Source organism: Salmo salar, chromosome ssa13 (genome assembly GCF_905237065.1).
Source record: "Salmo salar chromosome ssa13, Ssal_v3.1, whole genome shotgun sequence".
Taxonomy (NCBI): domain Eukaryota; kingdom Metazoa; phylum Chordata; class Actinopteri; order Salmoniformes; family Salmonidae; genus Salmo; species Salmo salar.
In genome coordinates, this window is record NC_059454.1 from 78,608,647 (window position 1) to 78,622,526 (window position 13,880).

General features: G+C 43.1%; 1 protein-coding gene across 1 annotated transcript in view; it reads left to right on the top strand.

Moving 5' to 3' along the window:
- Positions 1 to 13,880, top strand: part of med13a (mediator complex subunit 13a) — a 119,357-nt gene that overhangs the window by 6,695 nt on the left and 98,782 nt on the right. The window contains exon 2 of the mRNA XM_014137886.2: positions 3,414 to 3,648. Coding sequence (XP_013993361.2) covers positions 3,414 to 3,648 — 235 coding nt within the window. The remainder of the gene's footprint in view (positions 1 to 3,413; positions 3,649 to 13,880) is intronic.

The following is a 13,880-nucleotide window of genomic DNA, read 5'->3' on the forward strand; positions in this document are numbered from 1 at the left end:
AGGATCAGCGGGGTGGAGATGTTGTTTCCTACCTTCACCACCTGGGGGCGGCCCGTCAGAAAGTCCAGGACCCAGTTGCACAGGGTGGAGTCAAGACCCAGAATCTCGATCTTAATGACGAGTTTGGAGGGTACTATGGTGTTAACTTGTTGGGGCTATGTGGGACGCTAGCGTGCCACCCGTGGTGCACCCTATCAACAGCAGGTGCATTTCAAGAGCGGCAAATTTGAAACCAAATAAATGTCAAAATTCAAATTTTTCAAACATACAACTATCTTACACCCTTTGAAAGATAAACATCTCCTTAATCTAACCACGTTGTCCGATTTCAAAAAGGTTTTACGGCGAAAGCATAAAGTTAGATTATGTTAGGAGAGTACATTGACAATAGCTGTGTGTAATGTTTTGTCAATTCAAAGCCAGGCGTCACCAAAACCATAAAACCAGCTAAAATGATGCACTAACCTTTTACAATCTCCATCAGATGACACTCCTAGGACATTATGTTAGACAATGCATGCATTTTTAGTTCTATCAAGTTCATATTTATATCCAAAAACAGCGTTTTACTATGGCATTGATGTTGAGGAAATCGTTTCCCTCCAATAACCGTCAGTCAAGTCAGCACCACAAATTAAATAATTAAAATTAGAAAACATTGGTAAAATATTATATTGTCATTTAAAGAATTATAGATTTACATCTCTTGAACGCAATCAACTTGCCAGATTTAAAAATAACCTTACTGGGAAATCACACTTTGCAATAATCTGAGCACTGCGCCCAGAAAAATATGCTTTGTCTGTATAGCAAACGGCCATGTTGGAGAGATCTAAAATCGAAAATACTATGTAAATAATCCATTACCTTTGATTCTCTTCATCAGATGTCACTTCCAGGAATCCCAGGTCCATAACGAATGTAGTTTTGTTCAAAAAAGCTCATCATTTATATCCAAAAAGCTCCGTGTTGTTAGCACATGATCTAAGCCAGCCGGACTTCTCGTCATGAACGAGGGGAAAAAATATATTTACGTTCGTTCAAACATGTCAAACGTTGTATAGCATAAATCATTAGTGCCTTTTTAACCAGAACATGAATAATATTCAAGGTGGACGAATGCATTCTCTTTTATAACGTATTGGAACGAGGGTACCCAACATGAACTCGCGCGCCAGAGTCTAATCGGCCATCACCGTTCCATGGCTCTTGTTCGGTCAGATCTCACAGTAAAAGACTCAAAACACTTTGTAAAGGCTGGTGACATCTAGTGGAAGCAATAGGAAGTGCCAAAACATTAATCAACCCCTGTGTGTTTCAATGGCATAGGCTTAAAGGTAATTCAACACATCAGGTATCCACTTCCTGTCAGAAAATGTCTCAGGGTTTTGCCTGCCAAATGAGTTCTGTTATACTCACAGACACCATTCAAACAGTTTTAGAAACTTTAGGGTGTTTTCTATCCATATATAATAAGTATATGCATATTCTAGTTACTGGGTAGGATTAGTAACCAGATTAAATCGGGTACGTTTTTTTATCCAGCCGTGAAAATACTGCCCCCTAGCCCCAACAGGTTAAATGCTGTACGTAGGGCCTGCTTTCTGATGAGCCTCAGCCAGCCGCCAGGGGTAGGCAGGCAGCTGTAGCAGTGGAGCGTAATGTTCCTGGTTTAACACTTCATAACCCTGTAGTACTCTGTGCTGCTGCTAGTGATTTACAACCAATGAATTTCTCTGAGTTGTGTTCCCCCTCTCTATAAAAGCCGGACAATGTTTGCTTATATAGAGCACACTCCCCAAAGCACTCATCATTAAAAAGGATTAAGGTGGTCAGAGCCCATTTACAAGCATTAGGGAGGTTTTGTTATTAGAGCATTGAACATGTTGTTCATGTTGTTCATGTTGAGATTGAAAGCACCTGAAGCTAAAGTGCACACAATTGGAACAAAAACAAGCCAAGGCTTTTTTTGCTGCTTCTCTCTTGAGCCACGATTCTTTCTGTTTATAATGAAGCCTTTCCTCTTGTTACCTATCTATCTATCTATCTATCTATCTATCTATCTATCTATCTATCTATCTATCTATCTATCTATCTATCTATCTATCTATCTATCTATCTATCTATCTATCTATCTATCTATCGATCGATCGATCGATCGATCGATCGATCGATCGATCGATCGATCGATCTATCTATCATCTCAATCCAACACTCTACGTCTTCCTTTATCTCTCTCCTTCTGCTATCTCTCCTCTGTCCATATTGTTATCTTCTTCCTCGATCTCTCTCCTCCCTCTGCCTCTATCTCTGTCTCTTTCTCCTCGCTCTCTCTCTGTTTTCCCATCTCCCTTTCCTCTATCTCTCTTTGTTTTTCTATTCCTGTGGCTGCCTGCCTGTGTGTCTTCTTGTCATAAGTGTTCCTCCTGATGAGGCGGAGGCTCCATAAAGGAGAATGAATGCTTTTGCTTTTTAAACGTTTACTGTAACACTAGAAGTCCTGGCCTCTTTGGACCTGCTTTCAGGCCAATAAGGACTCATTTTGACTTAACATTCTAACAGTCTAATACATACACTGAGTATGCCGAACATTAGGAACACCTTCCTAATGTTGCGTTGCATCCCCCTCTTTTGCCCACAGAACAGCCTCAATGGACCATTCTTGATACACCAGGAAACTGTTGAGCATGAAAAAATCAGCAGTGTTGCAGTTCTTGACACAAACCGGTGCGCCTGGCACCCACTACCATACCCCATTCAAAGGCACTTAAATCTTTTGTCTTGCCCATTCAACCTTTGAATGGCACAAATCCATGTCTCAATTGTCTCAATCTACACTGATTGAAGTGTATTTAACAAGTAACATTAATAAGGGATCATAGCTTTCTGTTGCCGATTGTTCACCTGTGGAGCGCATTGAATAGTGGTTGTTCTTGGAAAAAGTGATATTTTGAAATAGAGCTCATCTCTTCAATTTTGATAGATATTTGGCAATGTTAAGTGTTTTGGAAACCTCAGAATCTGTGCTTTCTGATACTATATAGAAGCATCTTACCTGCATGTGACAATGTAGGAGGATTTCAAAAAAGTCACTTTTTGGCGCCCCACTGAAAAAATGACATTTCCTCTTCAAACTGCTTATAACACATTCTGTTCGTGATCTCGAAATTCTAACAATATACAGTACGTGTGTTAAATATATGGAGGGGGCAATTTCAAAATGATCCCCATGGCCTTTCTAGTGTTAAAATGTTTACCCACGGGTACCTGGCTCCTGTGGCAGTGGCTGACTCTCTCCCTCCCTCCCTCCCTCCCTCCCTCCCTCCCTCCCTCCCTCCCTCCCTCCCTCCCTCCCTCCCTCCCTCCCTCCCTCCCTCCCTCCCTCCCTCCCTCCCTCCCTCCCTCCCTCCCAGGCTGATCTGACTGGGATCAAATGGAAGCGGTATGTGTGGCAGGGCCCCACCTCTGCGCCGATCCTCTTCCCGGTGACCGAGGAGGACCCCATCCTGTGCAGCTTCAGCCGCTGCCTCAAGGCGGACGTACTGAGTGTGTGGCGGCGGAGCCAGCGGCCCGGACGTAGGGAGCTCTGGCTGTTCTGGTGGGGGGACGACCCTAACCTCGCAGAGCTGATCCATCACGAACTTACAGGTGAGACAGGATAGAGGGAGTGGGCGCACGTACATACACAGACACACACTCACGCTAACCTGAATAGAATACCTGCCATGGTCCAATAACTTGAAACAGCAGTATTAAGCCTGTGTGATGGCTTTGGCTTATAATTTAAAAAATGTAGTTAGATGTATTTTTAACATTTTTATTAGTCACAGATGTAATTGCAGGATATAGTGATATTCTTCAGTTCTGAACTCCAACAGCGCAGGTCAAAAAGAGAAGTGAATGAAACAATAATACAAATAATAATAATAATAATATATACATATTTACAACTGTAACAATTATAAATAGTCGATTGGGGGGTGGGGGCAGGATAAATGTCCGTGGGGGGGAGTAGCAGGGGGGAAGTGACAGGTGAATGAAACAATAATACAAATAAGACTGAAGAATACAGTCCAAGCAACGGCCCACTCAGACCACGTTTAAGATTGCCTTTGCTGCACACAAGAGATAAATGAGGGATTCATGTTTCTTTCAATTAACCTTTTTATGCATTCATCGAAGGTTACAGAGCTGGTTAAATGGGTGATTATTGTAAAAGATCATGAAAAGGAGCCTCTTGAGTGCTGCAGACCTCAGAGCAATACCTAAGCCTATGGTGATAATGATGATAGTTAAAGGGCTGGTTGTATAATGTCAAATATTACAAGGTTCAGGGGCAGGGGTTGATTGTCAGGCTGACTGACGCTGTGAACTCTGGGGAGATCAATTCACTGTGAGAGCTTAGAAGGTGATAGTGTTAACCAGATAGCTCCCTTAGTTTCCCCCTCATCCCCTAAATGACAAGCAGCCAGCCTGGCAGAGAACAGCCTTCACCTGCAGGTCAACACTCACTACAGCCACCGTAGTTATTTCTTTCTGCGTGTGTGTGTGTGCACGCACTGTCTGCCTTATCGTGGCATCTAAGCGCCTTCTGCCCTCCAGCACACGATAAAGCAGCGCCCTGCACTTTGTGTCGCCGAGGCAATATCAGAAAGCTTATCGCATCTTCCCATTTAAAAAGGAGGATAGAAAAGAGGGTGGGGGGGAATGGATCCCTCCTCTCATGACTTCTGTGAAATGTTTTATATGCAGGAGCAACGATGCAGAAACGAGCCTATCACATCATGGAGGTCTGGCCTGGTGCTCTCTCTCTTTTCCCTCCTCCCTCCATCCTCTCACATTTCTTTCTTTCTACAGCAACAGTGGTTGATGGACAGAGACCATCTTTATTCATGCTCTCTGGCTGGGAGATTGAACTCCTGAGTCTGAGCCATGACACACACACCTGCACACAGACACACAGCCGGCCCGTGGCCCTCCTTCATTATGACATGTTGTGCTTGAAGTGGGCTGGAAGTGGAAGCTAAATGGCGTGATGGCAGCCAATCCAGCCCTGGTGGGCTGCGGTAATAACCTGCAGGGCTGGAGCATTAAATGAACTGTGTGTGTGTGTGGACAGCAGTGGGATGGAGCCTCTCCTTGGCGTGCTGGCAGTGAAAGTGTGAAGCAACACAGAAGATGGTGACAACGTGTGTGTTTTAGTGGCGGCGATCGGGCTGGCTGTTCCATCGGCAGTCATCTGGAATTCAGCCATTGTCAGCTGCTTAACACCTTGCCCTTTTTCCTCCGTGCAAGTGGCTGATGGGTTTGCCCTTTTCCTCCGTCAAACCGTCCAAGTCAAATTGGGGTAATCCCTGGAAATGTTAAGCACTTTTTTGTTTGTCATTTTTTTAACCCCCCTTATTGCAATGTTGGTGGTAAACATGAAAATCTGTTATATCCTTTCATGTCGGCAGCAGAAATGGTGGCGGCTCATTTTCCCCTTCCACGCTCATTAGATTAATGGCCTGAGAAAGTCTTTTAATTTTGAGCAAGTGCCATTTCTGTGTAAACAGTGGGCCAGTAATCCCTTTGAGAGAGAGAAGGGGGGGGGGGGGGGCAGACTGCTAGCTAGGCCCTGCACTATTCTCCCCATGTCGGAGGGGGACAAGTTACTCTGTTAGCCTGTTCTTTATCAGGACATTTGAGAAAACCAATTCTAATCTTCCTGTGGCCATGCACAAAAAATTATTCTGAGCAAGCGAACGGACGCGATTGCAAAATTAAACTGCTTGCATAGGGTTTTATCCTCATGCAAATACCCTCCTCCCCCCCGGCAGCCCTAGAAGCTGGTGGGGGGAGTCGCTCTCCTATCCAGGGGCATCCTCCACAGATAAATGCCAGCAGGGTTTCTTCCCGCGCTCAAAGAACGACTGATCTTTTTTGCATAGAAATTAGGACCAGAGGTCTGTCTGTCTGAGAGGGTAATTGTTTGGTGGTTAATTTCTCCCTGGTTCCTGTGCCTGCTACTTGTGTGCCCCCTTTCCCTCCCTCCATCTCTCCCTTCATCCCTCCCTCCTGCTCTGCCAGGCCCAAGTGGGCCTGCCTCCTATGGCAGTCACTCCCTCTCTCGCTTTCTTTTTCTTCATCTCTCCCTCCCTCTCTCTCCCCTGGGCATTACCAGCCCTCCCTACCTGTTCCCTCCCTCTGCTCCAGCCTCCACTCAGCCGCAGGTGACTCCAAGGCTGCAGACTGCAAGCTGCAGGCTCCACTTTGCAATCATGGCTCCCAGCCAGTCAGTTCCCCGTCTTTCTGATGAAATTGAAAAAGTTTCTCAAGCAGATGAAGCCCGGAAACAAAAGTTTAAAAGTAAAAAAAAACTTCTGGTTTAGTATCAGTTTGATTCAACCTTTTCAAGTGTTTACTCTTGTGGCTATTATGAAACCATACACACTATCAGCCCCTCTATATTGCAGTTGGACTGCGGGCCTCTTTACGCTACACTAGTTTGATGACGCATACTAGTTCCAGGACACACATTTTTTTGCAAGTGTGCAATGTGGTTTAGATGAGAAGCTCCTGTATAGTTTGAATCGCTGTCCTTATTTTGTTTGTCTGTAATATGGTATTTACGGAATGCTAGTAGCTGTACACACACAACGCAGGAATGTGGCTTTGGCCACACCACATCCAAGGCTAATGTAAGGATATTGTAAAGAGAAAGATGCAAATCGGATGTTGAAGAGAGATAGATCTTACTACACATTTTACTAATGTAAAACAGCCTAATATGAGCTTGCTGTGTGGGGGTTTAAAGGGAACGAAAGAGAGTTGTCTGTTGTGCAGAGCAGGATCTCTTATCAGCCCAGTCATCTCCATTGTGCTCCCTGGGGTGCCACAACTGAGCAGCACACGCATTCATTTATTACTGCATGTTGGGTCAGATCTCTAGAGAGGAGGGAGGGAGGGAGGGAGGAAAGAGGAGTGCACTTGTCTTTCAATGGTCCCTCTGCTGTTTAACGGATGGACAACTATGTTGTTTTGGATGTTTGTTCTGAGGGGAAGGAGATGTGCTTAATTTAGCTTCTCTTTGAAGGGTTTTATTTTAGTATGGATGTGTGTGGCACTAATAATCTGCTGGCATAGCTCTGCTCTTGTTAGTTTTTGTTGGCTCTGCCAAAGTCTTTACACATTTCCAGGCCTGCCCATTCTTTACTATTCAGAACAGCTCTGATGTGCACCTCTCAGGGCAGCGCCAAGCTCCAAAGGGCATATTTCAGTACACTGGAGGAGCAGAGCAAGCCAGTTTTCCTTTTTGTCTGCAGGTCAGGTCTTTGTTTCTCTTCCTTGCCCTGACACCTGTGAAGATGGCTGCCCCTCAGATTGAATGAGGCGTCTGGTGAAAATCCATCCATCCTGTGGGAAAGAGTAAAATATTGAATGCATATTGTTGTTTTTGTCAGCCTCTTTCGTTTCAATGTGGATGTCGATTAAGGCAGCCCTCCGCACCTCTCTGATTCAGAGGGGTTGAGTTAAGTGCGGAAGACACGTTTCAGTTGAATGCATTCAGTTGTAAAACTGACTAGGTATCCCCTTTCCCTTTCCGACCGACTCCAAAACTATCTCTAGGAGCACATCTTGATTGTGCCAGTTGCTCAAGGACGTGTGATTAAAACACAATTTATATGCCGCGGACCTAGTTTACTGTGTGTTCTTTTTTATTGTCTTTTTCTGCTTATGAAAATGGCAATATTCACAGGTGAAGTGTTTTAATTTGAGTGGGAAGGGCTGAAATAGGCTTGACATGTGCACACACACATACGCACATACATACATACACACACACACACACACACATACACTACCGTTCAAAAGTTTGCGGTCACTTAGAAATGTCCTTGTTTTTGAAAGAAAAAATATATAATTTGTCCATCAAATAACATCAAATTGATCAGAAATACAGTGTAGACATTGTTAATGTTGTAAATGACTATTGTAGCTGGAAACAGCTGTTTTTTAATGGAATATCTACAGTGGGGGGGAAAAGTATTTGATCCCCTGCTGATTTTGTACGTTTGCCCACTGACAAAGAAAGGATCAGTCTATAATTTTAATGGTAGGTTTATTTGAACAGTGAGAGACAGAATAACAACAAAAACATCCAGAAAAACGCATGTCAAAAATTTTATAAATTGATTTGCATTTTAATGAGGGAAATAAGTATTTGCCCCCCTCTCAATCAGAAAGATTTCTGGCTCCCAGGTGTCTTTTATACAGGTAACGAGCTGAGATTAGGAGCACACTCTTAACCTCTATGGGCTAGGTGGGACGCTAGCGTGCCACCCGTGGTGCACTCCATCAACAGCAGGTGCATTTCAAGAGCGGCAAATTTGAATCCAAATAAATGTCAAAATTCAAATTTTTCAAAAATACAACTATTTTACACCATTTGAAAGATAAACATCTCCTTAATCTAACCACGTTTTACGATTTCAAAAAGGTTTTACGGCGAAAGCATAAATTTAGAGTATGTTAGGACAGTACATTTACAAGAGTTGTGTGTAATGTTTTGTCAAGTCAAAGACAGGGTCACCAAAACCATAAAACCAGCTAAAATGATGCACTGACCTTTTACAATCTCCATCAGATGACACTCCTAGGACATTATGTTAGACAATGCATGCATTTTTAGTTCTATCAAGTTCATATTTATATCCAAAAACAGCGTTTTACTATGGCATTGATGTTGAGGAAATCGTTTCCCTCCAATAACCGGCAGTCAAGTCAGCGTCACAAATTAAATAATTAAAATTAGAAAACATTGGTAAAATATTATATTGTCATTTAAAGAATTATAGATTTACATCTCTTGAACGCAATCAACTTGCCAGATTTAAAAATAACCTTACTGGGAAATCACACTTTGCAATAATCTGAGCACTGCGCCCAGAAAAATACGCGTTGCGATACAGACTAGACGTCATGTTGGGGAGATCTAAAATCGAAAATACTATGTAAATAATCCATTACCTTTTGATTCTCTTCATCAGATGTCACTTCCAGGTATCACAGGTCCATAACGAATGTAGTTTTGTTCAAAAAAGCTCATCATTTATGTCCAAAAATCTCCGTCTTGTTCGCACATGATCTAAGCCAGCCGGACTTCTCGTCATGAACGAGGGGAAAAAATATATTTCCGTTCGTTCAAACATGTCAAACGTTGTATAGCATAAATCATTAGGGCCTTTTTTAACCAGAACATGAATAATATTCAAGGTGGACGAATGCATACTCTTTTATAACGTATTGGAACGAGGGTACCCAACATGAACTCGCGCGCCAGGTGTCTAATGGGACATCATCGTTCCATGGCTCTTGTTCGGTCAGATCTCCCTCCAGAAGACTCAAAACACTTTGTAAAGGCTGGTGACATCTAGTGGAAGCAATAGGAAGTGCCAACATATTCCTAAACCCCTGTGTTTTTCAATGGGATAGGTTTAAAGTCAATACAACACATCAGGTATCCACTTCCTGTCAGAAAATGTCTCAGGGTTTTGCCTGCCAAATGAGTTCTGTTATACTCACAGACACCATTCAAACAGTTTTAGAAACTTTAGAGTGTTTTCTATCCATATATAATAAGTATATGCATATTCTAGTTACTGGGTAGGATTAGTAACCAGATTAAATCGGGTAAATTTTTTTTATCCAGACGTGCAAATGCTGCCCCCTAGCCCTAACAGGTTAAAGGGAGTGCTCCTAACCACAGCTTGTTACCTGTAAAAAAGACACCTGTCCACAGAAGCAATCAATCAATCAGATTCCAAACTCTCCACCATGGCCAAGACCAAAGAGCTCTCCAAGGATGTCAGGGACAAGATTGTAGACCTACACAAGGCTGGAATGGGCTACAAGACCATCGCCAAGCAGCTTGGTGAGAAGGTGACAACATTTGGTGTGATTATTCGCAGATGGAAGAAACACAAAAGAACTGTCAATATCCCTCGGCCTGGAGCTCCATGCAAGATCTCACCTCGTGGAGTTGCAATGATCATGAGAACGGTGAGGAATCAGCCCAGAACTACACGGGAGGATCTTGTCAATGATCTCAAGGCAGCTGGGACCATAGTCACCAAGAAAACAATTGGTAACACACTACGCCGTGAAGGACTGAAATCCTGCTGCGCCCACAAGGTCCCCCTGCTCAAGAATACATATACATGACCATCTGAAGTTTGCCAATTAACATCTGAATGACTCAGAGGACAACTGGTGAAAGTGTTGTGGTCAGATGAGACCAAAATGGAGCTCTTTGACATCAACTCAACTTGCCGTGTTTGGAGGAAGAGGAATGCTGCCTATGACCCCAAGAACACCATCTCCACCGTCAAACATGGAGGTGGAAACATTATGCTTTGGGGGTGTTTTTCTGCTAAGGGGACAGGACAACTTCACCGCATCAAAGGGACGATGGACGGGGCCATGCACCGTCAAATCTTGGGTGAGAACCTCCTTCCCTCAGCCAGGGCATTGAAAATGGGTCGTGGATGGGTATTCCAGCATGACAATGACCCAAAACACACGGCCAAGGCAACAAAGGAGTGGCTCAAGAAGAAGCACATTAAGGTCCTGGAGTGGCCTAGCCAGTCTCCAGACCTTAATCCCATAGAAAATCTGTGGAGGGAGCTGAAGGTTCGAGTTGCCAAACGTCAGCCTCGAAACCTTAATGACTTGGAGAAGATCTGCAAAGAGGAGTGGGACAAAATCCCTCCTGAGATGTGTGCAAACCTGGTGGCCAACTACAAGAAATGTCTGACCTCTGTGATTGCCAACACGGGTTTTACCACGAAGTACTAAGTCATGTTTTGCATAGGGGTCAAATACTTATTTCCCTCATTAAAATGCAAATCATTTTATAACATTTTTGACATGCTTTTTTCTGGATATTTTTGTTGTTATTCTGTCTCTCACTGTTCAAATACACCTACTAGTAAAATTATAGACTGATCATTTCTTTGTAAGTGGGCAAACGTACAAAATCAGCAGGGGATCAAATACTTTTTTCCCCCACTGTACATAGGCGTACAGAGGCCCATTATCAACAAACATCACTCCTGTGTTCCAATGGCACGTTGTGTTAGCTAATACAAGTTTATCATTTTAAAAGGCTAATTGATAATTAAAACACCCTTTTGCAATTATGTTAGCACAGCTGAAAACTGTTGTACTCATTAAAGAAGCAATAAAACCGGCCTTCTTTAGACTAGTTGAGTATCTGGATCATAAGCATTTGTGGGTACGATTACAGGCTCAAAATGGCCAGAAACAAAGAACTTTCTTCTGAAACTCGTCAGTCTATTTTTGTTCTGAGAAATGAAGGCTAATCCATGCGAGAAATGGCCAAGAAGCTGAAGATATTGTACAGCGATGTGTACTACTCCCTTCACAGAACAGCTCAAACTGTCTCTAATCAGAATAGAAAGAGAAGTCGGAGGCCACGGTGCACAAGCAAGAGGACAAGTACATTACGGAGTCTAGTTTGAGAAACAGACGCCTCACAAGTTCTCACCTTGCAGCTTCATTAAATAGTACCTGCAAAACACCAGTCTCAACGTCAACAGCGAAGAGGCGACTCCGGGATGCTGGCCTTCTAAGCAGAGTTTCTCTGTCAAGTGTCTGTGTTCTTTTGCCCATCTTAATCTTTTATTTTTATTGGCCAGTCTGAGATATGGCTTTTTCTTTGCAACTCTTCCTAGAAGGCCAGCATCCCGGAGTCGCCTCTTCACTGTTGACGTTGAGACGTTGAGACATTTTGCGGGTACTACATTTTAGCTTCAAGACAAAAACACAGAGGTACTGCTAGCTAAAGCTAACAACGTGTCTTCATCAAGTAATGTTAGCCTATCAAAGATGAACGATTACCCCTCTAATACAAATATAAAATTACAGTAGGCCTACCTTACAAACAGTACAACAACCCATGCTTCATCTTTATCAATATCATGCAGATCATTAGGCTACATCTGGTAAAAGCAAATTGTGCCTGAAAACGTGGATATAATTCACCGGGGAGTTGAGATGTTGAGCTGTTTTATTTAAAGCCCATTCCCACCATGCAAAAATAAATTGCATATAGATCATACATATAGGTTATGTTTCTTCATTTGTAGCATTGTGTGGCAATTCGCACAGCAGGGCCGCCGACAAAACGTGTGGCGCGCTGGCATTTGCCTAAATACACAAGGGACAAAGTACTATTGTTTAGACTGATTCGCTTCATGATTTGTTTGACAGGATTTTTACATTTTCATCCTCCCTAGGGCCAGGGGTTTTTGCAGGATTCTTTTTGACCATATGACCTGATTAGACATTTTTTATTCCTGGAGTTTTACCTAGATTAGCCTGCCAGATCACAAAAAACTCTGGGCCCCCAACTTCAGAATGTAACGGGCTGTTACTGAAATTTCAGATAAAACAATTTAATCTCTTTCAAAAACATTGCTCTGCTTTTACCATTTATACTGTGGGAGTGTTGAGCTTGACGAGACGGTTTTGTTTACGCTGACGTGCTCGGAGGGGGGCAACTGTCGGGCGAGTATCGTGCGCGACACAACAGCATTTCCCTTTGCTATCATGAATGTGAAAACGGTCTAAGACTTCACTTGACAAGTGCAACTGCCTTAATAGTGTCAGTTTTCCTCCTTCTGGATATAACTGATAAACATTACATGATTAAGTGAGATGGAGTAGTTCAGGCTTATCTCAACACATATCCAAAAGGCTTTGTATTGTTATCTGGCCACACCTGGGGAAAAACATGAGTGTTTGCCCACCCAGATGTCCTGCATACAATTTGAACACAACCAAGCTGTAACCGCTCTCAATTACGTTAAGCTTGCTTGAGGTTGTTTGGATTAAGGTTGGTTGTGGTTGCAGCAGCACTGTAGCGGCAGGGCTGTTGATGTGGATCTAAGATAATTGGTGAGCAATATTCCCTATTAACCCAGGCTAAAGATTCTGAGCGCTTCGGTTTGACCCTGTTCTCTGTGTCAGCCGCGAAAGGCTTCTGAGATAAGTAAATGGATAAATCTACTCGACTGGCTTGTAGTTTACTTTTTAGAGATAGAGAGTCAGGGGGGGTTGATGCCTTTTGTGCTTTGGGATCCATTTTCCAGGGCTAATCTCCTGAATGTGACCCCCTCCCCTTCCCCTTCCCTCCCTGTTCTCTGATGGCTGGCTGGGGGGGCTGTGGGCCTGGTGCAGTGCATCACAGATGAGGATGGGGACTGGGAGGAACGCGGCCACAAGGCTCTAAAGTGCGACCATTTTAATTGCATATGCGGCAAAATATTTTGCTGTGCAACCTGGAATTTTTTATTTAGGAGCACTAGTGCGCCTAGAAAAATGTAGGATTCTAGCTTTTAACCCTTTCACGCGTGAGTTCCAAATATCTCTAACGGTCGCCTCAGCGTGAGTTTTTTTATGCACGTGATGTTCGAACGTTCTCTCCATTCCAGGATGTTATTGTTACATAAACAACAACACTGAATGGCTCAGAGTGGGGGTGAGAGGTTACCGTGATTGACTGCATGCACGCGCCATTTGTATCAATAAATCACTATCAGAAAATGTTTTGTGTGGTATTATTGATATATTTAGTATTTTATTGACGTTTTTCAATTACACGTGATAAATCATGCATTCCGATTTTTGCATAAATTGTAATGGGCGCATAGTATGTGTGTAAAATAATGTTTTGAAGGTTGTACTGATTATGATGAGCTAAGCTAATTCCAGCTATGTGTATGGAGCCATGTTTGTTGACATACAATGCATTCTGGGTTTCAAGTAATCATCCGTTTGACCAAAGATGTTATAACAAAATGAGGTGAGTAAGAGTT